Source organism: Bubalus bubalis, chromosome 18 (genome assembly GCF_019923935.1).
Source record: "Bubalus bubalis isolate 160015118507 breed Murrah chromosome 18, NDDB_SH_1, whole genome shotgun sequence".
NCBI lineage: Eukaryota > Metazoa > Chordata > Mammalia > Artiodactyla > Bovidae > Bubalus > Bubalus bubalis.
Window position 1 is genome coordinate 14,536,402 of NC_059174.1, and position 22,344 is coordinate 14,558,745.

Here is a 22,344-nt window from a genome sequence, read left to right on the forward strand (position 1 = left end):
GGTGGGTAGAAGGAGATATAAGACCATGTATTTACTATCTGGTTCTTTACAGAAAAAGTTGCTGAGGACTGCCTGGAGCAGGAGCTTTTCTTGGTACAACTGACATTTTTGGCCAAAATGTCATTCCACAGTGTGGGGGTACAGGTACACTGTTAGGTTCAGATGTTGACTGGCATCCCTGTCACACATCCCTGCACACCCCTGGAGTGCATCTACCTAATGCACTCCACTCTAAGTTGTGACAACCAAAAACGTCTCCAGACTTTGGCACATGTCCTTTTGAGATGTCAGTAAGGGGCCAAACTTGCCTCTGACTGAGAACTACTGCCCTGAAGCAAAACTATAAAGTATATATTTAACATGTGTATAATAAGCCAATGGTAGAGATAAAATGGATCCATTTTTTTTTAAGTTAAAAAAAATCAACCCAAAAGAAGGTAAGTGAAAGTCACTCAGTCATGTCCGACTCTTTGTGACCCGAAGGACTATACAGTCCATGGAATTCTCCAGGCCAGAATACTGGAATGGGTAGCCTTTCCCTCTCCAGGGGATCTTCCCAACCCAGGGATTGAACCCAGGTCTCTCATATTGTAGGTGGATTCTTTACCACTGAGCCACAAGGAAGCCCAAAAAGAAGGTAGGAAAAGAGAAAAAAAGGTTTCCAGAGAAGGCATAAACTGGTACTATTAAGAAAATTAAAGCCCACACCACAGGCAGAAAGGAAATATTTGCAAAACATATATTTGATTAAAAATTTGCATCCAGAATTAAAAAAAAACAACAACCTTACAACTCAATAAGACAACCTGATTGGGGGGAATAAAATAAGCAAAAGATGTGAATAGACACTTCACCAAAGATATAGAAATGGCAAGTAAGTATATGAAAAGATGCTAAACATCATTAATCATAAAGTAAATGCAAATTAAAAACACAATAAGCTATCACTGCACATCCGTTAGAATACTTAAAATTTAAAAGAATGGCAATACCAAGTGTTAGCAAAAATGTAGAGCAACTAGAACTCGCATAGACTGCTGGTAGGATACTCAACAGCTACACAATGGAAAACTATGCAGCCATAAAAACGAAACACAGACACATGAAACGATATAGATGATGTACTTTAAGAGCATTATGCTAAGCTTAAGAAGATGGACACAAAGACTATATACTCAGTCATTCCTTATTATCCACAATTCTAGGAAAAAGCAAAACTATGGTGACTGACAGCAGATCAGAGGTTGCCAGGACCCCACGGGAAGCAGAGGGGATTGACTGCAAAGAAAAATAAGGGAACTTTTATTAAAGACGATGGGGACTTTCAATATTGTGATTGTAGTAGTTAGTTACATAACTACATATTTGTCAAGACTCAAAAGGAGTTGTAGATTTAAAATTAATGATTTTTTATTATATCAAAGAAAGAGATAAATGTTAATTTTCAAGAAGGTTTTGAAGGTTTTCAAAAGAGGAAGTGAGGCTATATTTCCCTCTGGTGACTCGGATGAGAAATAACTTGCTACAATGCAGGATGGCTAGAAAATACTTCTATTCAAATTTGATTGAGTGCTAGTGATGTAGATTCTTGTAACAGAATATACACTTAGCTAGAGATTATCAGACAGTAGTTTATGATTCCAGTTAAGCGGGGGAAAAATGAACTAGTCAACAGGCACTATCAAGAGAACCTGCTAACCATGGAGAGAAAGAGAGTTCTACATCATAACATAAAACCAAATTACAGGCAGATTAGAAGTGTGAATTTAAATTAGCCTACTTGTACTAGAAGATAATATAAAATACTTTTATAAGCTTGTAATAGACAAGCCCTATGTAAACAAGTCACAAGACTCAGAAGAGTGGATTTGCCTATATATTAATACTTAATCTCAAGTAAAAACTGTTTCCATGTCAGTATTTTCACTTCAACTGTCAAATCCCTCAAGGGCTCTCTCTATACTCCCTGAACTAAGTTATCTGAGATGCTCAATCCTCCCCAATAAGCAAAATGGACTCTATGTAACTTAAATAAGAATATACTTGTCTATTCACTATCATTTGAACAAAAATTAATATATAGTAAGGTTAGATTTAAACTGAGATAGTAATGAAATCTGAAAAACCATCATCCTATAAGGAACAAAGAAGGTATTAACTTAATTTACCTGACATTTACTTACCTTACATCCTCCTGACACTCTATCTAGTAAGTTACAAGAGAAAATAAACAAAATCTAAACTCTAAGATAAAACAGAAATTTAATCCGAAACCAATTTGATCTTTTTAAGTTGAATAAATGGTTTTCAAATAAGAATTTAGCTCAAGTGATACAGAATTAATTAGTATTACTTTTGGAATGGGATTTAAAGAGTAAAAGAATGCCTTGCAATGGTCAAATGAAAAATCTAACACAAATCCTTCCACGCTTTTCAGCATCTGAAAAATAAAATTACAACTTACTCAAATTTAAGAAACAATTTCTCTGAGAAAACACTTTAATACTCTTTCTGGAACACTAAAATGATGTCAAAATACTGTATGTACTTCAAAGGATCACACATGCACACGCACTATGGCCCATAATAAATCTGAAAAAATATTACAAGATTCAATTTATTATTTCCATCATTGTAATTTTAATCAGTAGGAACATTAATGTCACATACACTTTCTTATAAATATTTTAAAAAGCTGTACTTTACAATAAGATATCAAGAACATAGAGCTGATATGTTTATAGGTAATCACTTTGCCTATTTAAGAAATCTGATCAGAGTACTTTTATGGTGAAAGAAAAGTACCTTCTTTTTAATCATTCATATTCAGCAACAGGGAAAATGCTCTATGTACACACTGGCTCTGAAGAACATGTTTCATTCCTGTTTCAAACCTGCTATGCCATTATTGCTTTGATGATTACATAGTTCAGCATAAAAAGGCATTTCTACTCAAGATTCTCAATAAGTCTGATAAGGCAGGTCACCTCCCAATCATAAAAGCTTTTATGCAAATATTACAAGTTTTATGCAAATATTACAAGTATTACGCAAATAAAGCATGGCTATCAGACTCACTATAATTGGGATTAAAAAGACAACTATAAGAATACCGCATCTTGATACACTATGTTTTTGTGCACGCACCTGGCATTCTCTGCCTTTCTTCCTCATCTTTGAAGTGTTAAAGTATATTTATACTAGAAAGTTATTAATAGACTTAATGTGAGAACTATGTATTTGAGAAAGCAAGACTTTCTGGATAAGAATCTCCAAATATTTTCTATTTTGTTTTTATGACTTTATTAAACAGAGAGTGTTTTACGTGCAACACTTGCAGAGAGAAATAAAGCTATATTTCACTCAAATCCAACTGAATATGTCAGATACAAAATATAGACATGAAGCAAAGTATGATAGCAGCAGTGATTCTTGGGGGCAACGTGCAAAATTCAATATTTTGCTATCTATTGACATCACAGTGGTCAAAAAAGAAATGTGCCAAAACTCCCTTTCCCATTCCACTTGAACTGGTTCCCCACAATTGAAACAAACATCTCCTGTGACATTAAGTTATCATCAGCTTGTGTGATCCCCAGTTCACTCAATCTTTTCTTCTTCATCTGGCCTTTTTGTGTGGAGGCAGCAACTAGTTCATTTACAATTTCACAATTGCCTTCAACTTGCTCAGAAAGCTCAGCTCTCGCATAAAGCTCCATTCTACCAGTTGCACATTGAATCAGCTCTTCCAGATCCACTCTTTCAGCTACATCTGCCTCTCCACTTGTCTGAACTTTAAGTGCTTTATTTCCTGGAAAAAAAAAATTATAAAAATTGAGTTAAATATACAAACCACCCCAACTAAAACATGTATTTCTACAGTCTATCAGAGCTTTCAAGTTTTTTCTGTCAAGGGGTCCTGTGTCATTTGACTGGACTTTCCAAACTCTATGCCATAGTGTCTCAACAAGCAGTTGTATTAATTGTCAAGCTTTCCTGACCTTCATACAGGATTACCAACTTTGAATTTTCTCTTTTTATCCTAGATCTCATTCATTCAACAGACCTCTCCTGGATATTTACAAGCACTGTATTAGAAGCTAGATACAAAGATAAACAGAACTGGACTAGTACTTTAGTTCCCCTAAAGGAACTCCCAATTCAGCAGCTTTATAAGTGATTGCCTGTGATAGGCAGAAGTCTAGATGGCCCTCTGATGCCTGTCCCTTGTTACTTTTACGACTGTTAAATGGTAAAAGGACCTTGCACATAAGGTTACTTATCAGTTGACTGTAAGAAAAGGATATAACTCAGATATTCCTAACCTAATCATATGAATCCTTTAATAGCAAGGTTTTCCCTGGCTGGATGATGAAGAAGAAAGCATAAAGAGATTTAAAGTGTGAGAAAGATTTGAAGCATGAGAGATTTGCTTTGAGGGAGGTCCTCTGTTGATGAAATGGAGGGGGTCATGGGGCAATAACCCAAGAGTGATCCCTAAGAGCTGAGAGCAGCCCCTAGCCAACAGCTGGCAACAACAATTAAAAAAAAGAGATCTCTGTCCTACAACCTCAAGGAAATCGATTCTGCCAACAACATAAGGAACTTGGAAGCAGATTCTCTCCCAGAGATTTCAGATAAGGGCCCTGCCCAGCTGATACCTCACTTTCACCCTTGTGAGACCCTAAGCAGATAACCCAGCCAAGCTCACCTTAACTTCTGACCTATAGAACTATGAGGAGAAAAAGAACAGATAGCTGGAGTGGACCTTGAAGGATGAGACGGACTACTCATGATCCTTTAAACTTTCCTCACCCATGCCAAGACATAATCCTGCATGGCTGAGATTTCATAGTGATCTGGGTCATGGCTTAGAATTCAAGAATTTCCTGCAAATCAAAACCACAATGAGGTACCATCTCACGCCAGTCAGAATGGCTGCTATCCAAAAGTCTACAAACAATAAATGCTGGAGAGGGTGCGTAGAAAAGGGAACCCTCTTACACTGTTGGTGGGATTGCAAACTAGTACAGCCACTATGGAGATCAGTGTGGAGATTCCTTAAAAAACTGGAAACAGAACTGCCATACGACCCAGCAGTCCCACTCCTGGGCATGCAGACCGAGGAAACCAGAATTGAAAGAGACACATGTACCCCAATGTTCATCACAGCACTGTTTACAATAGCCAGGACATGGAAGCAACCTAGATGTCTATTGGCAGAGGAATGGATAAGAAAGCTGTGGTACATATACACAATGGAATATTACTCAGCTATTAAAAAGAATGCATTTGAATCAGTTCTAATGAGGTGGATGAAACTGGAGCCTATTATACAGAGTGAAGTAAGTCAGAAAGAAAAACACCAATACAGTATATCAATGCATACATATGGAATTTAGAAAGATGGTAACAATGACCCTATATATGAGACAGCAAAAGAGATACAGATGTAAAGAACAGTCTTTTGGATTCTGTGGGAGAAGGCGAGGGTGGGATGATTTGAGAGAATAGCATTGAAACATGTATATTATCATATGTCAAACAGATCGCCAGTCCAGGTTTGATGCATGAGACAGGGTGCTCAGGGCTGGTGTGCTGGGATGACCCTGAGGGATGGGATGGGGAGGGAGGTGGAAGAGGGGTTCAGGATGGAGAACACATGTACACACCCATGGCTGATTCATGTGAATGTATGGCAAAAACCACCACAATAATGTAAAGTAATTAGCCTCCAATTAAATAAATTAATTAAAAAAAAAAAGAAATTCAAGAATTTCCAACTGAGTTAGCTCAGCTTTGCTGCCAAGAAAGACAGCTGTCAGGGAGACATTTACTTTACAAATAAAAAATAGAGGCAAACTCTATGATTCCCCTCCAGTCAAATGCAGTTTTCAGCCTGGCACGTTCATTTTCCTGCCTCCATCCTTAAATGCTAAAAGGATTTGTTAGCAATAGCCTTCATTGCTAGTGTATGCCCATCCTTATTCTATAAATTTAGAGAAAACCAAACATGAGAAGGGAACTGCAGGACTACAGAAACCACACATCAAGGCTTTGACCAGCTGACCTTGAAAGTTTCTTTCACACCTAGACTCCATATTATAGCTTTACCAAGTTTTCTATCTCTGTGCCTAAGTGTATGCTAGTTATCTTTTTTTAAGTAGAAGATTTCTATCTTTAATCAGAGCTTAATGCTGAAATAAACTAGGTCGAGATTTTATTTAGAAAATTACTAAATATACCATACCTTCAGTTTCATCTTGGGCATCTTCTTGCAGATCAGAGAAAATTGTAGGTTTCACCAAGACAACACCATAACCTTCATTATTATGTATGACATTATTCACCATGGATATTTTGGGAATGTCATAATGTTCATCTAAGAAGTCCTGTGACATTGAAAACAAATGTTTCAAGGAACCATCACATTCAACACTGCCTGCTTTAAAACTCTTCTCACTTTTTTTAGGCTATTTTAAAAGTAAAATAGAAAGCTATGTTTATTAATATGCGGTAGCACAATCTGAGCTCTGAATGACACAGCATTCCTCTGTTATTTCTGCAGATCTATGGGCAGCAAAGTATTCACAAGAGACTTTCAACCACCAACTATTGATATCATTAAAATTTATATACTGTTTATGCTTTTTTAAAATAGAAAACACAAATAACATGGGAATTTCATAAAGCATAACTGTTTCTTAGGTAAAACCTAAATTCTAAATTTAAAATTCTAAAACCTAAATTCTACCCTTTGGAAAGAGGGTGTCTCAGCAGGGGCTCACCTTAATGAGGATCCCTTCCTTGCAGTGATGGATCCCGTTATCACTCAGAGTGCACTTACTTCCAGGATATATTTCTATACCAGCACCCTACAAATTACATTTTAAAGTAATCACAGTCAGTTTTAAATAGGCAGGACTATAAAAGAAGGTTTATCACTTCTTAGACTTATAATGTAGCACAAATATAAAGTGTTTTATAGAAAGTTTTATTAAGTATTTCTAATCAACATTTCCATTTGCTTAATTTCCAGCAAGTTGTCTATCATTTATCATATTCAGATACCATACAGACACACACACACACACACACACACACACACACACACACACACACAACAATGGCTAAGAGTTTCAACACTTAATTACTATCTCACTCTTTCATTCTGGACAAATCAGTTTTCTGATTCTGCCCAAAAAATGTCAGTTAACAATTTCATTGGAAGAGGCACATATTAAAAATAACCATTCTCTTAGACATACTCTATTAGCTGGAGAACAGTGTTCAAATCTAGTAAAATATTGTAAATTGTAGATAGAAATAAGGCTCTATATTTTGAAAAGCACACCAGTTCAAGAATATCCCAACATAACTTGAAAATCATTTCTGTGAATTAAAATAACTAATGCTCCCCACTACTACACATGTTAAATTAGTAGCTAATTCAAACGTCCTGTTTATACCCTAACAGTAACCAGAATAATCCATGCACAGCCCAGTTCTCTCACATTGTCCCTTAGCACCAAATGGTACCAACAAAAAAAGGTAACAGTAATGGAATAATTTATTTCCTGACACTATGCTAGGTACTTTGGTAAGTAAAAATGTTCACTCAAACTTCTATGATTATTTAAAAATTCACTTTTAGAATAATTTCATACACAATATCCTAGAGGCAGAGTTGCAATTAACCATTTATGACACATCTATTGAGTGTATGTTGAGTTGTTTCCCTAGGAACGGTAGTGTACCATGAGAAAATAGTTATTATTACTTCCCCCTTTAGAGACTACTGATATGTAGGGGCATGGTCATTACACACCAATCTAACTCTCTGTAGAAGTCATAAGATCTGTGAAATGGGCCTTTAGCTAAGACTTTCAGTTTGTAGCTATATATAGAAATAGATTTATGGGCAATAACATTAAAAATACATACACAATAAAACAGTTTAAATATCAAATTATCAGGAATCATGTAAAACCTGAAAAGAACTTAAGCCAGCAGCCACTTAGTAACTGGGACAATCATTTTCAAAATATATTATGAAACTGAACAGATATTTAATAACTAAAAAGAAACTAAAAAGGATGCCTCTTCTAAGATGATGGTACAAGTAAAAATCATGGACATTATATATAAAACAATCATAATACGATTGAAAAGTGGAATAAAGGAGCCAGACCACTTAGACACCTCAACCCCTGAGAAATGACACCAACCTAGTTAGACTGGGTTTTCTTTTTGCCTCACATTTCCAGACATGAAACTAAAGAAGCTGGCAATCCATAAACATCACAGACCAGAAAAGCCTCCCCCAAATCCCACTCTCTCTACCCAAAGGACTAGGCCAGCCTCAAAGGACAGAAAACTTCATCCATGCTGGCAAGTGCCAAGGGAGAGCCTAGACTTCTACCCTCTCAAGGCTGTGACTAGGTACCCCAATACTCACACAGAGGTAGTATCACTTAAAGCCAAAGATTTTCATCCCCACTAGCTGGTAACAAGTCCCTCACCCTTGTGGAGACTCCAGATAGGGCCTGGACTCATACCCTCAACTGATAACAAGATGCTGCACCCATTCCCTACTGGAGTGGGGTCAGAGCAGGCCCAGTGGGGGGGTCTAGATTTTCATCATTGCCAGTGGTAACAAGCCCACTGCCATGTGCCAGAGTGTCAGTGGAGACATGTAAGAAACTAGAATTCTTACATCCACCCACCAGGAGCTTTCTCACTTAACTTGGATACCAATGGAGGCCAAACGGGGAACTTGGAGACCTGGTAGTAATAACGCAGTAGCCTTTACCCCATTTCCTCTTAGGGACAGAAGATGTAGATTCTAATAATACAAAACATCCAGGTTTCAGTTGAAAATCACTTGTCATATCAAGTGCCAAGAAGATGTCAAAATTAATAAAAGGTAATCAATACAAAAAACCAAGATGTCAGAGATGATGGAGTTAGCTGACAAGGATTTTAAAGCAGCCAATTATTTTAGCGAGCAATTATTAAATACTTAAATGAAAAATAGAAGACTGAATAAGAAAATAGAAAGTCTTGTCAAAGAAATAGAAGATATAAAGAACCAAATGGAAATTTCAGAACTGAGAAATACTATAACTGAAAATAAAAAGCTCAGTGGATGGGCACAATAGCATAAAGGAAAAGAACAGAGGAAAGAATCAGTGAAACGGAAGACAGAACAATAGAAATCATCTAGTCTGATAGAGAGGAAACAATCTAAAACAGAAAAAAAGAAGGGAACCTTAGGGACCTATAGGACAATAACAAAGGATCTAAAATTTTTGTTATCAGTCATAGAAGAGAAGGAGGGTGAAGCTAAAAAAAACAAAAATCAAAGAAGAAATAGCTAAAACTTCCCAAATTTGGCAAGAGACTAAATTTACAGATTCAAAAATCTGAGAAAACAGGATAAACTCAAAGAAATCCATTTCAAAGTACATCATAATTAAACTTATAAAAGCTTAAGGTCAAAAGGAAAGGGGAAGAAAGGAAACGTTATCCTGAAAGCAGTCAAAGAAAAATAATGTCTTATCAATTAGAGAAAAAATTCAAGTAAAGAGGATTTCTCATCAGGAACCATGGAGGCCAGAAGAAAGTGGCACAGTATTGTTCAAAAGAGCTAGCAAAAAAGAGTTGTCAATTGAGAATCCTATACCCAGTGAAAATATTCTTTAGGAATAAAGAAAAATCAAGACATTCTAAGATGAAAGAAAGTGAATAGCATTTGACAAAAGCCAACACTTCAACATCAGTCCTTCCAATGAACACCCAGGACCGATCTCCTTTAGAATGGACTGGTTGGACCTCCTTGCAGTCCAAGGGACTCTCAACAGTCTTCTCCAACACCACGGTTCAGAAGCATCAATTCTTTGGCACTCAGCTTTCTTTATAGTCCAACTCTCACATCCATACATGACCACTGGAAAAACCATAGCCTTGACTAGACGGTCCTTTGTTGGCAAAGTAATGTCTCTGCTTTTTATATGCTGTCTAGGTTGGTCATAACTTTCCTTCCAAGGAGTAAGCATCTTTTAATTTCATGGCCGCAGTCACCATCTGCAGTGATTTTGGAGCCCAGAAAAATAAAGTCAGCCACTGTTTCCCCACCTATTTGCCATGAAGTGATGGGACCAGATGCCATGATCTTAGTTTTCTGAATGTTGAGCTTTAAGCCAACTTTCTCACTCCACTTTCACTTTCATCAAGAGGCTTTTTAGTTCCTCTTCACTTTCTGCCATAAGGGTGGTGTCATCTGCATATCTGAGGTTATTGATATTTTTCCCGGCAATCTTCATTCCAGCTTGTGCTTCCTCCAGCCCAGTGTTTCTCATGATGTACCCTGCATATAAGTTAAATAAGCAGGGTGACAATATACAGCCTTGATATACTCCTTTTCCTATTTGGAACGAGTCTGTTGTTCCATGTCCAGTTCTAACTGTTGCTTCCTGACCTGCACACAGATTTCTCAAGAGGCAGGTCAGGTGGTCTGGTATTCCCATCTCTTTGCTATGGTTTTTCCAGTGGTCATGTATGGATGTGAGAGTTGGACTATAAAGAAAGCTGAGCACCGAATAATTGATGATTTTGAACTGTGGTGTTGGAGAAGCCTCTTGAGAGTCCCTTGGACTGCAAGGAAATCCAACCAGCCCATTCTAAAGGAGATCAGTCCTGGGTGTTCATTGGAAGGACTGATGAGAAGCTGAAACTCCAATATTTTGGCCACCTCATGCAAAGAGTTGACTCATTAGAAAAGACCCTGATGTGGGGAAAGATTGAGGGCAGGAGGAGAAGGGGATGACAGAGGACGAGATGGTTGGATGGCATCACTGACTCAATGGACATGGATTTGGGTGGACTCCAGGAATTGGTGATGGACAGGGAGGCCTGGCGTTCATGGGGTTGCAAAGAGTCAGACATGACTGAGCAACTGAACTGAACTGAATGAACACAAATTCATTAGGAAAATTCTCAGAAAACAGAAATAGAGGACAACTTCCTTAATTTGATAAAGAATATTTACAAAAAAGCCCTATAGTTAGACAGGTGGCAAAGATGGTAAAGTGGGAAGACCCTGAGCACCTCCCCCAAGAGGCACACCAAAAATAAACTATTTATCAAAGGGACTATCAATGAGAACAACTTGGTAACTAGCAGAAAATATTTCCCACAATTAAAGTTACAAAGAAGGAACCACAAAGAGACAGACAGAAAGGGCAGAGACCCAGTACAGTCAAGGCCTACACCCCCAAGGTAGACAACCCAGAAACAGGAGTTAGGCAAAATGAGGTGCAGAGGACATGTTCCAAAAAAAGAAAGAAGACAAAAATCCCATAGGCAATCTACCTGATAAAGAGTTCAAGGTAATAATCAAAAGATGATGGAAAAACTCTGGAGAAAACTGGATGAATACAATGAATTTAACAAAGACTTAGAACATATAAAAAAGAATCAGAGATGAAATGCAATAATTGAAATGAAAAATACACTGGAAGAAATCAATAGTAGGTTAAATGATGCAGAGAAACAAATCAGAATATGGAAAAGAGATAGAAATCGCTGAAGCTGAACAGAAAAAAAGAATGAAAAGAAATGAAGACAGCTTAAGTGGCTTGTGGGAGAACATTCACATTGTAAGGATCCAGGAGAACATTCACACTGTAAGGATCCAGGAGAACACCAAGAGAAAGGGGCAGAGAACACACTTAAAGACATAAAAGCTGAAAACTGCCCTTATCAAAGAAACAAAAATCTAGGTCCAGGAAACAGAGAGAGTCCCAAATAGGATCAAACCAAAGAGGACCATATCAACACATATTATAATTAAAATGGCAAAATTAAAGAGAGAATATTAAAAGTAGCAAGGGAGGACTTCTCTGGTGGTTCAGTGGTTAGGAATCCACCTGCCAATGAAGGAGACACAGGTTTGATCCCTGGTCCAGGAAGATCCCACATGCTGTAGAGCAACTAAGCCCATGCACCACAACTACTGAGCCTGTCTGCTGCAACCACTGACGTCCAAGTGGTTAAGGCCTGTGCTCTGCAATAGAGAAGGCACTGCAATGAGAAGCCCGCAGACCACAATGAAGAGTAGCCCTCACTCGCCATAACTAGAGAAAGTCTGTCAGCAGCAACAAAGATCCAGCACAACCAATAAATAAATAAAATTAAAAAAAAGAAAAAAGCAGCAAGGGAAAAGCATCAAGTTATATACAACAGAACTCCCATAGGCTATCAGCTGACTTTCCAGCAGAAACTCTGAAAGCCAAAGGGCACAATATATTTAAAGTGATAAAAGGGAAAAAACTAAAATCAAGAATACTTTATCTGTGAAAATAACCTGAAAAAAATATATATACATATATATGTTTTAACAGAATCATTTTGCTGTACACCTGAAACTAACCTAATATTGTAATATATCAACTATGCTTGAACAAACAAACAAAAAAGAAATCCCCATATTGAACACCAGCTGATAAAAAGGCCAGCATACTTCACGGTCCGCCCAAAAGAAGAGAAAGGCAACAGGGATGGCCAGGGACAGATCAAGACACTCCTGGCCTGAAATGTGGTGGGAAGGAAGATACCCTGCAGGGACAGTGAAGTTAAGAGGCGGTTAAGGAGAAAACTGGAGCCCAAAGGAGGCATCCCACCATCCTGGCTGCATCACTCCCTTTTTACTGAGATACAACTCACATACCATGCAATGCACCCAGTTAAGTTTAATGTACCATTCAATAGTTTTTAGTATATTCACAGAGTTGTTCAACCATTACCACAGTCAATGTTAAAACACTTTCATCATCTTAGTACAAGACCTTGTACCCTTCAGCTATTACTCCAATCCTCTCTTCCCCAATCTATGCCCAGCCCTAGGCAACCACTACTTTACTTTTAATGCATATAGATGTGGCTATCCTGGACATTTCACATAGAATGAATTATATACTATGTTGAAAAAAGAGAGAGAATACTTTATCCAGCAAGGCTTTCATTCAGATGTGATGGAGAGATCGAAAGTAAAGCAAAAACTAAAAGCATTCAGCACCACAGAACCAGCTTTGCAAGAAATCTCAAATGGAATTCTCTAAGCAAACAAGAAAAGGTCACAACTAGAAACATGAAAATTATGAAAGGAAAAGCTCATTGATTGATAAAAGTAGCTATACAGTAAAAGTAGTAAATCAACCATGTACAAAGCTCACAGGAAGAATAAAAGATAGAGTAAAATCATCTATATGTACAATAAGTAGTTAAGGGATATACAAAAGGATGTAAAATAAAATGTCAAAAAACAGTAACTGTAGGGGCAGGGGAGTAAAATTGCAGGATTGTTAAAAATGTATTTGAAATTGAGATTAGCAACTTAAAATAATCACATATACATAAAAGTTGATATATGTATATAAATCTCACTGTAACCACAAATCAAAAATTTATAATAGACACACAAAAAGAGAAAGGAATCCAAACATAACAGCAAAGACAGTCATCAAATCATAAGGGAAGAGAACAAAAGGAAAGAAAGGAACAATAAAGAACTACAAAAACAACCCCAAAACAATGAACAAAATAATAATAAATACATCTCTATCAATACTTTAAATGTAAATGGACTCAGTTCAGTTCAGTTCAGTCTCAGTCGTGTCTGACTCGTTGCGACCCCATGAATCACAGCATGCCAGGCCTCCCAGTCCATCACCAACTCCCAGAATTTACCCAAACTCATGTGTGTCAAGTCAGTGATGCCATCCAGCCATCTCATCCTCTGTCATCCCCTTCTCCTCTTGCCCCCAATCCCTCCCAGCATGGGAGCCTTTTCCAATGAGTCAACTCTTCGCATGAGGTGGCCAAAATATTGGAGTTTCAGCTTCAGCATCAGTCCTTCCAAAGAACTAAATACTCCAATTAAGACACAGAGTAGCTGAATGGATATAAAATAAGACCCATATATATATATATATATACTGTCTACAAGAAACTACTCCAGATCTAAAGACACACAAACTGAAAATGAACAAATGAAAAATGGTACTCCATGCAAATGAAAAGAAAACTGGGATAGCAATACTTATACCAAACAAAATAGACTTGAAAACAGAAACTGTAACAAGAGATAACAAAGGAAATGACATAAATATAAAGGAGTAAACCCAACAAGAAGATATATCAATGGTAAATATGTATGCACTGACACAGGAGAACATAAAGAAACTGACAGTAATACAATAATAGTAGACTACTTAACACCTCCTCAATGGATATGTCATCTAGAGAGAAAATCAATAAGGAAACACTGGCCAGATGGACTTAATAAATACCATTCCATCCAAAAGAAGAAGACATCCTTTACAAGTGCATATGGCAATTCTACAGCCAGAAAACAAATCTCAAAATTCTAGAAAACTGAAATCCTATCAAGCACCTTTTCTGATCACAACAGTATGAGACTAGAAATCAACTACAAGAAAAAAGACTGCAAAAAACACAAACATGTACAAGCTAAACAGCATGATACTAAACAAACAATGGGTCACTGAAGAAATAAAAAAATACCTGGAGACAGAAGAAAACAGAAATGATCCAAAACACAATGATGAAAATAAAAACACAATGATCCAAAATCTATGGAATGCAGCAAAAGCAGTTCTAAGGGACAACTTTACAGTGAAACAAGCCTACCTCAGAAAACAAGAAAGATCTCAAATAAACAACGTAATGTTAAAGGAACTAGAAAAAGAACAAAGAAACTCCAAAATCAGGATAGGGAGACGAATAACAAAGATCAGAGTATAAATAAATGAAGTAGAGACTGAAAAATAATAGAAAAGTTCAATGAACTCAAGAGCTGGTTCTTTGAAAATATAAACAAAATTGATGAACCTTGAGCCAGACTCACAAAGAAAAGAGATGGCCCAAATAAAACCAGAAATGAAAGAGGACAAGTTACAACTGATACCACAGAAATACAAAGGATCATCTACGACTACAAGGAACAATTATATGCCAATAAAATGGACAACCCAGAAGTAATAGATAAATCTCTAGAAATGTACAATCTTTAAAGACCAAATCAGGAATAAATAGAAAATATGAACAGATCAATTACCAGTAATGAAATCGAATCAGTAATTTAAAAAGCTCTCAGCAAACAAATGTCCAGGACCAGATATCTTCACAGGTGAATTCTACCAAACATACAAAGAGTTTACATCTATCCTTCTTAAATTATCCCCCCAAATTGAAGAGGTACATTCCCAAACTCATCCATGAGGCCACCATCACCCTGATATCAAAACCAGAAACAGGCCAATATTCTTGACAGTCATAGATGAAAAATCCTCAACAAAATATTAGCAGATAGAATCCAACAATACATTAAAAGGATCATATGCTATGATCAAGTGGGATTAACCTAGAGATACACAGATGGTTCAATATCTGCAAATCAATCAACATGACACAACACATTAACAAATGAAAGAATAAAAAGACCATTTGATCATCTCAGTTGATGCAAAGAAAATTTTGGACAAAATTCAATATCCATTTATGGATTCTCAACAAAGTGTCCATTAATGGAATATACATCAATATAATGAATGATATACAGCTAACACCATACTCAATGGTGAGAAGCTGAAAGTATTTTCTCTAACATCAGGAAAACATGACAAGGATGCCCATTCTTGTCATTATTATTCAATGTGGTACTGAAAGTCTAACCACAGCAATCAGACAAGAGATAAAAGAAATTCAAATAGGAAAGAAGTAAAACCATCACTGTTTTCAGATGACATGATACTATCCATCAAAAATCCTAAAGACATCACCAAAATCCTATTAGAACTCATCATGAATTTGGTAAAATTGCAGAATACAAAATTAACATACAGAAATGTTACCTTTCCATACACTAATTATCAGGAAGAGGAATTTAAAAAACTATCCAATTTACAATCACATCAAAAAGAATACCTAGGACTAAATCTAATTAAGGAGGTAAAAGCCTGTATATTTAACAAAACTTCCCTGGTAGTCCAGTGAGGGTGTGTGGGGTCAATCCCTGGACAGGGAACTAAGATCCCATATGACGTGTGGCATGGCCAGGAAAAAAACAAAGCTGCACTTAGAAAACGTAAGAAACTGATGAAAGAAATCAAAGATGACACAAATAGATGGAAAGAAACTGTGCTAGTGGATTGGAAGAACACTGTTAAAACGACCATACTACTCCACACAATCTACATATTCAAAGCAATTCCTATCAAAACACCAATGGCATTTCCACAGAACTAGAATAATTCTAAAATTTGTATGGAAACACAAAATACCCCAAATAGCCAAAACAATCTTGAGAAAGAACAACAAAACAAGAGGTACCAGGTTCCCTAGTCTCAAGCTATACTACAAAGGTACAGTAATCAAAACAGTATGGTACTGGCACAAAAACAGGAGAAATCTTTGCACCCTAGGGCTAGACAAAGAGTTCTTATACCTAAAAGGAAAAAGTGATAAACTGGGCTTCATCAAATTTTAAAACTTTGCTCTGTCTGTAAAAGCCTCATGAAAACAATGAAAAAACAAGCTACACACTAGCACATCTGTAAATGATGTACCCAACTGAGGATTCATATCTAGAATTTATAAAGAACTCTCAAAACTCTATAGTAAAAAAAAAAAAAAAAAAAAATAATAATCCAATCAGAAAATGGACAAAAGTCATGAATTTTTCACTGAAGGTAAGGATGGCAAAAAAGCATATGAAAAAATGTTCATCATCATTAACTACTAGGGAAATACAAATTAAAACACACATATCATAATGGCTAAAATTAAGAAGTAGAGAAAATACCAAATATGGATCATTGGATCCATAATACCAAACCAAAAATTGGATCCAATACAAAAAATTGGATCAAAAATACCAAACTGGATGATTCAGATTTTGTTAGTGGGAATGTAAAATGGTACAACTAATCTGGAAAACAGTTTGGCAGTTTCTTAAAAAAAAAAGTAAGCACACAACTAACCACATGTCCTGCAACTATAGTCCTAGGTATTTACCCCAGAGAAATGAAAATGATGTTCACACAAAAACCTGCACACCAGTGTTTACAGTAGCTTTATTTACAAAATCCCCAAACTGGAAACAACAGATGTTATTCAACAAGTGAACAGTTAAAAGTGTGGAACAATCATACACAGAATACTACTTAGCAATAAAAAAAAACCTACTGGTAAATGCAACAACCCGTATATAGATCCAGAGAACTGTGCTGAGTGAAAAAAGCCAATTCCAAAAGGGTATATACTGTATGATTCTATTTACATAACATATTTGAAATGATGAAATAACAGAAATGGAGAACACATTAGCATTTGCCTGTGATTAATGAGAAGGTCAGGAGGAGAGGCACATAGACAGCTTTAAAGAGCAACATGAAGGATCCCTATAGTGATGGAAATATTCAACATAACTGAATTTTATCCTGGTTGTGATGCTGTATTATAGTTTGGGAAGACATTACAATTAGAGGAAACTGGTAAAAGGTACACATATAGGCTATTTCTGTAGTATTTCTTACTACAGAATGTGAATCTACAATTATCTCAAAATAAAAATTTGATTTAAAAATAGCAAACAAGCCTCAATTACTACATCACTTACAAAGTTACAACTTAAAAAGTCTAACCTCTTTTTTAAAGGTATGACAGAGAAACTGTGAGATGCATTACTGTCTTCCTAATAATCTGTTTTGAAAATGCTAAATAAGAAGAACATTATACAGTTGAGTCTGGCCAACTTAATGCATGTAAGTACCTGAAGCTCTCTGAAGAAGGAGAACACAAGTATGCATTTACATCCTGTCCTACATTTTATTTATCTATTTAGAATTTAAACCTGAGCTACTCCCCAAAAGGCTAAGAGATGATCATACCTTGGCACCATATAAATCTGAGTTCTTCATTAAAAACTCTGCTGAAGTTCGTACTGTGACTCCGGTAGTCTCACACTGCAGTACACAGTTTTCCAATGTCGTCTTGCCACGGTGAATGACTGTGATGAAAACATGCGATCAAATGCTTTAAGAAGTAATGTATCTTTTACAATATTAGAAATGGCCTAGAGTTGATATTAGATACAGTCTAAATAATTCTCATTTAAACTGTTACTGAAATTATGAAGTCTTATTTTATAAAAACAATGACTATTTTGAGCTATTTTCTAAAATCTAAAAGCGCTATTTTTAAAAAAGAATGACTTGACCTCAGAAATGCAAAATCATGTCAAAAATCACTTCTCATTACAAAAAAAAAAATTATGAAAGTAACTTTCATAACTGTCTTACAAGAGAGAAGAAAAGGAGGCCCCATTCAAAATAGGGGATACAAGTCGCAGGAAACAAATACTATCACAATGTGAAGATAGCTGGTTTGAGTCCAGGACTAAATCAAATACAAGGAACACAGACCACATGTTGGAATGTTCTAGTAGAAACAAATGATCACTCAGAAACAAATATTAAACTAACAAATTTTCAAGAATACATTGAACTATTTTTCACTTTAGAGTAAGCTTCCTAAATTGTCTAGCTACATAATTAACCAGCTTTTCATACTATTCAAAAGTAGTATTTCATTAAATTCTATCTTCCAGGGGAAATAAAGCTTTTCTTCAAAGCCAGGAACAAATAATAAATGAAATATTCAGATACTTACTCAAGATTCCTTCTACGGCATCATGCTGAACAAATTTTATGCTTGAGATTTTAATATCTGCACCCGTACAATCCACAAAAGTGTCTCCTTTGCCTCTCTTTTCTATCACAATATCATCTGGTAGACCATATCCTAAGGAAGAGAGCAAGAACATTTAGGATGGGGGAGGGGAAATGTCTAAACACAAAATTTCTATGACACATTTCTTCATTTCAAATGACTCCAAATGATATTTGAGACCAGTCAACCCAGTTACCTGTAACTAAAATCAAGGGACTTTCCTGGGGGTTCTATGGTTTAAGACTGCCTTAACTGAGCGACTGAACTGAACTGAACTCCAAAGCAGGGGGTGCAAGTCGGATCCCAAAACATAAAACAGAAGCAATATTCCAACCAATTCAATAAAGACTTTTTTTTTTAAAAAGGTCCACATCAAAAAAAGAAAAATCTTTTAAAAAAATTAATAAAATCTATTTCTCCACGTATCTAGCTTGAGTTTTACCAAGGTATACAATTTGTTAACAACTGCCTGCATATCAGGAAGACTACCCCCTATCAGTCATCTCATACCAGTTTCGGCAGTAAACTCACTTATAAAACTGCTACTAAAAAATAATAATAATCTTAAGTACTCACAGCTGGGTCAGAAGGCTTTCATGCATTTAGCCTTTATAAGTTTTTACTTACCAACCCAAAGATTCTATTATTCTAATGCAATTAGGTTTCAAAAAGCATAAGCATTTCTCAAGATTTTCTCATTTTTATATTCTCTTAACCAGATAGACCTAAAATCTGACAAACTGGCTTAGAACAGTTTTAACTATTGGAAAAATAGGTCTACCTTGTTAACCAATAAAAAACATTGTTCTCTACAAATCTTAATCAAACTAATAATGCAGGTAGGCCTCTGAGTGGGCTTATGAAAAACCGGAGTATCAAAAACTAGAAAACTTTGCCTGACTTTATCATAAACCAGAATTATACAGACAAAGCTTTAAGAATTAGCTCTCATTTCCTAACGTCAAAGACTCATTGTTGAGTCTTTGCTTGAGGAAATGAAAGTAGTAAAACATTAAACAGGCAAAATCTCTGAAGTTTTCTACATTTGAAGAGGGTGGGGGCACTAGAGAATGCAAGAGGACTCCACCCATGGGAATGCTACTAATGCTGTATTCTGGATGACTAGATTGTAGATTTTTCCCCCTGATTCTTTTTATGTGTCTGTGTGTACTTTGCACATTTTTAAAAATAATAACTTTTTATCATCAGAAAATTAAAAATATAAAAATGATGGCCATGTTACATTATATAAACAAGTTACATAATCCTAGCAGTTTAAAACACAAAGCCTTCACCTAAGTGAAAGGATTTTATAATAAGAAAAATCCTATTGTGAGTACTATTAATACCATGCAAATAGTGGGTACTCAATATGTATCATTTGTTATAAGTGTTAGCTATAGATCAGATAAGCTATCATATAAGCTTTAATCTACCTCATGAACAATTACTCCATATAGTCACACCAGAGATACCAGCTGATTCCCCAAATTCTCAGAAATGCCCTATGTTCATAGATTTATAGCCATTCTTACACTTAACTATCAGAATTCTATATGGTTATTGATGTGCTTAGTAGCTCAGTTGTGTCCGACTCTTTGTGACCCCATGGACTGTTGCCTGCCAGGCTCCTCTGCCTGTGGACTTTTCCAGGCAAGCATACTGGAGTGGGGTGCCATTTCCTACACCAGAGGATCTTTCTGACCCAAGGATTGAACTCTCATCTCTTGCATCTCCTGCAATGGCAGGTGGATTCTTTACCACGAGCACCACCTGGGAAAGTGAAAGTCGCTCAGTCGTCTCCAACTCTTTGCGACCCTATGGACTATACAGTCCACGGAATTCTCCAGGCCAGAATACTGGAGTGGGTAGCCTTTCCCTTCTCCAGGGGATCTTCCCAATCCAGGGATCCAAACCCAGGTTTTCCGCATTGCAGGCAGATTCTTTACCAGCTGAGCCACAAGGGAAGACAAGAATACTGGAGTGGGTAGCCTATCCTTCTCCAGGGGATCTTTCTGACCCAGAAATCGATCCGGGGTCTCTTGCATTGCAGGTGGATTCTTTACCAACTGAGCTATCAGGGAAGCCTTGTTTATTTGTGGCACATTGGCACAATTACATTATAATTTCTTCACCAATCTAGGAAGAATGCTTATCCACCATATAATCTATAATATCAATGCTGTTTGCACTATGCCAAAAAAATTAAGTGCTTTTATTGCTGTGATTTATTCTGCAGATGTGTTATTTATAAAACACACATCTGTTATATATCAAATGTTGGAGAGGAAACAGAACAAAAATTACACACATAAAATAAAAACGGGGGTGAGGTGATGTGTTGGTGAACAGCAGGATATTAAACTCCCAGCCTAGCTTCTATTAAGAAGTTTTGACAAGATAAAGAACAAAGCTTAAGCAGTTTGTGAACAGCTGCACCAATCCCAAAATGATATATGATTTTTTGCATTACAAGTTTTATTGCTGACTTGAAGTTGTTTTGATAAATAGTTGAACAGGTGCCTCTAAGTTTGACAAGCCATGGATATACAAAAGACCAAGGTGAACTGCTATAAAGCAACCTAAATTTAGGAATCACTCTAAATGTACAGTAAGATTATAACAGCTAAAAGCTATTTTTAATAGACTCTTTCAACACTAATGTTCTCAAAAGTACACTTTAGAGGTTGTGACATTCAGAAGTTCTTAAAATAATTAAGATAAAGATTTTCAGTCTACTTTCAAGTTGGACCTATACCTCTCACAAAAATAAGCTAAATTTAAAACAAAAACCGTGCACCAATATATCTACAACATACATGAAGTAAGAGGAAACAACAAATTAAAAAATAGTAAACTTAAAAAAAATATTGCTGGGAATTTTTTTTTATTCTAGAAATTAATTCATTTTCATCAAGCACCTATAGTCTGGAATTATGTTTCTCCCTAGTGGTTGTTCCTCTATATTTTTGTCTTCCCAACATTTATAATGTTGTAAAGACTCATACTTCATGTTGTTCAAACACTGAGTCAATAACCTATACACTTCAAAAACCCTTAATGTTTCCAGACAACTCATTTGAAATTAATTGGGTTGAAATAAAATTCTTAGAGCTTCAACAAGATCAGTGATTTCCTGTTTCTTAAGTGTCTCATGCAGGAGAGTTTGGTTGTATCATCTTCCATACTCACCTTCCAACTCAATGGAGTCAGCAATGGAGAAGGCACCGTGTACCACATAGCGGCCAGGACAGACGATCACAGTGTCACCCTCATAGCAGGCATTTATAGCAGACAACGGGTCACTATGGAACTAGAAAGCAACAACACATTGCAAATACACACCCCTCAGATGCAACCTGAGTATTACTCCAAGTGCCTTCATGTTTCATTTTAAAAAGGGAGCCAAAACTGTATATTTATCTCCTTTGCTATTGCACCGAGCCCAGTACGTGACTGATGACTAATGCTGCGGAAAGGCAGTACTCTCACTACTTCCCACTCCACAGAAAACCAGCTCAGGGAAACACC

The 22,344-nt window shown here is 36.3% G+C and overlaps 1 protein-coding gene across 2 annotated transcripts in view; it reads right to left on the reverse strand.

Moving 5' to 3' along the window:
* Window positions 1-2,616: 2,616 nt before the first annotated feature.
* Window positions 2,617-22,344, reverse strand: part of SHCBP1 (SHC binding and spindle associated 1) — a 40,825-nt gene continuing 21,097 nt past the window's right edge. For both annotated transcript variants that reach the window (XM_006062767.3, XM_044931202.1), the window contains exons 8-13: window positions 22,006-22,126; window positions 18,754-18,885; window positions 17,973-18,091; window positions 6,789-6,875; window positions 6,251-6,392; window positions 2,617-3,811 (exon numbers count right to left, since the gene is read on the reverse strand). In XM_006062767.3, the coding sequence (XP_006062829.1) occupies window positions 3,486-3,811; window positions 6,251-6,392; window positions 6,789-6,875; window positions 17,973-18,091; window positions 18,754-18,885; window positions 22,006-22,126 (927 nt within the window). In that variant the 3' untranslated portion in view covers window positions 2,617-3,485. The remainder of the gene's footprint in view (window positions 3,812-6,250; window positions 6,393-6,788; window positions 6,876-17,972; window positions 18,092-18,753; window positions 18,886-22,005; window positions 22,127-22,344) is intronic.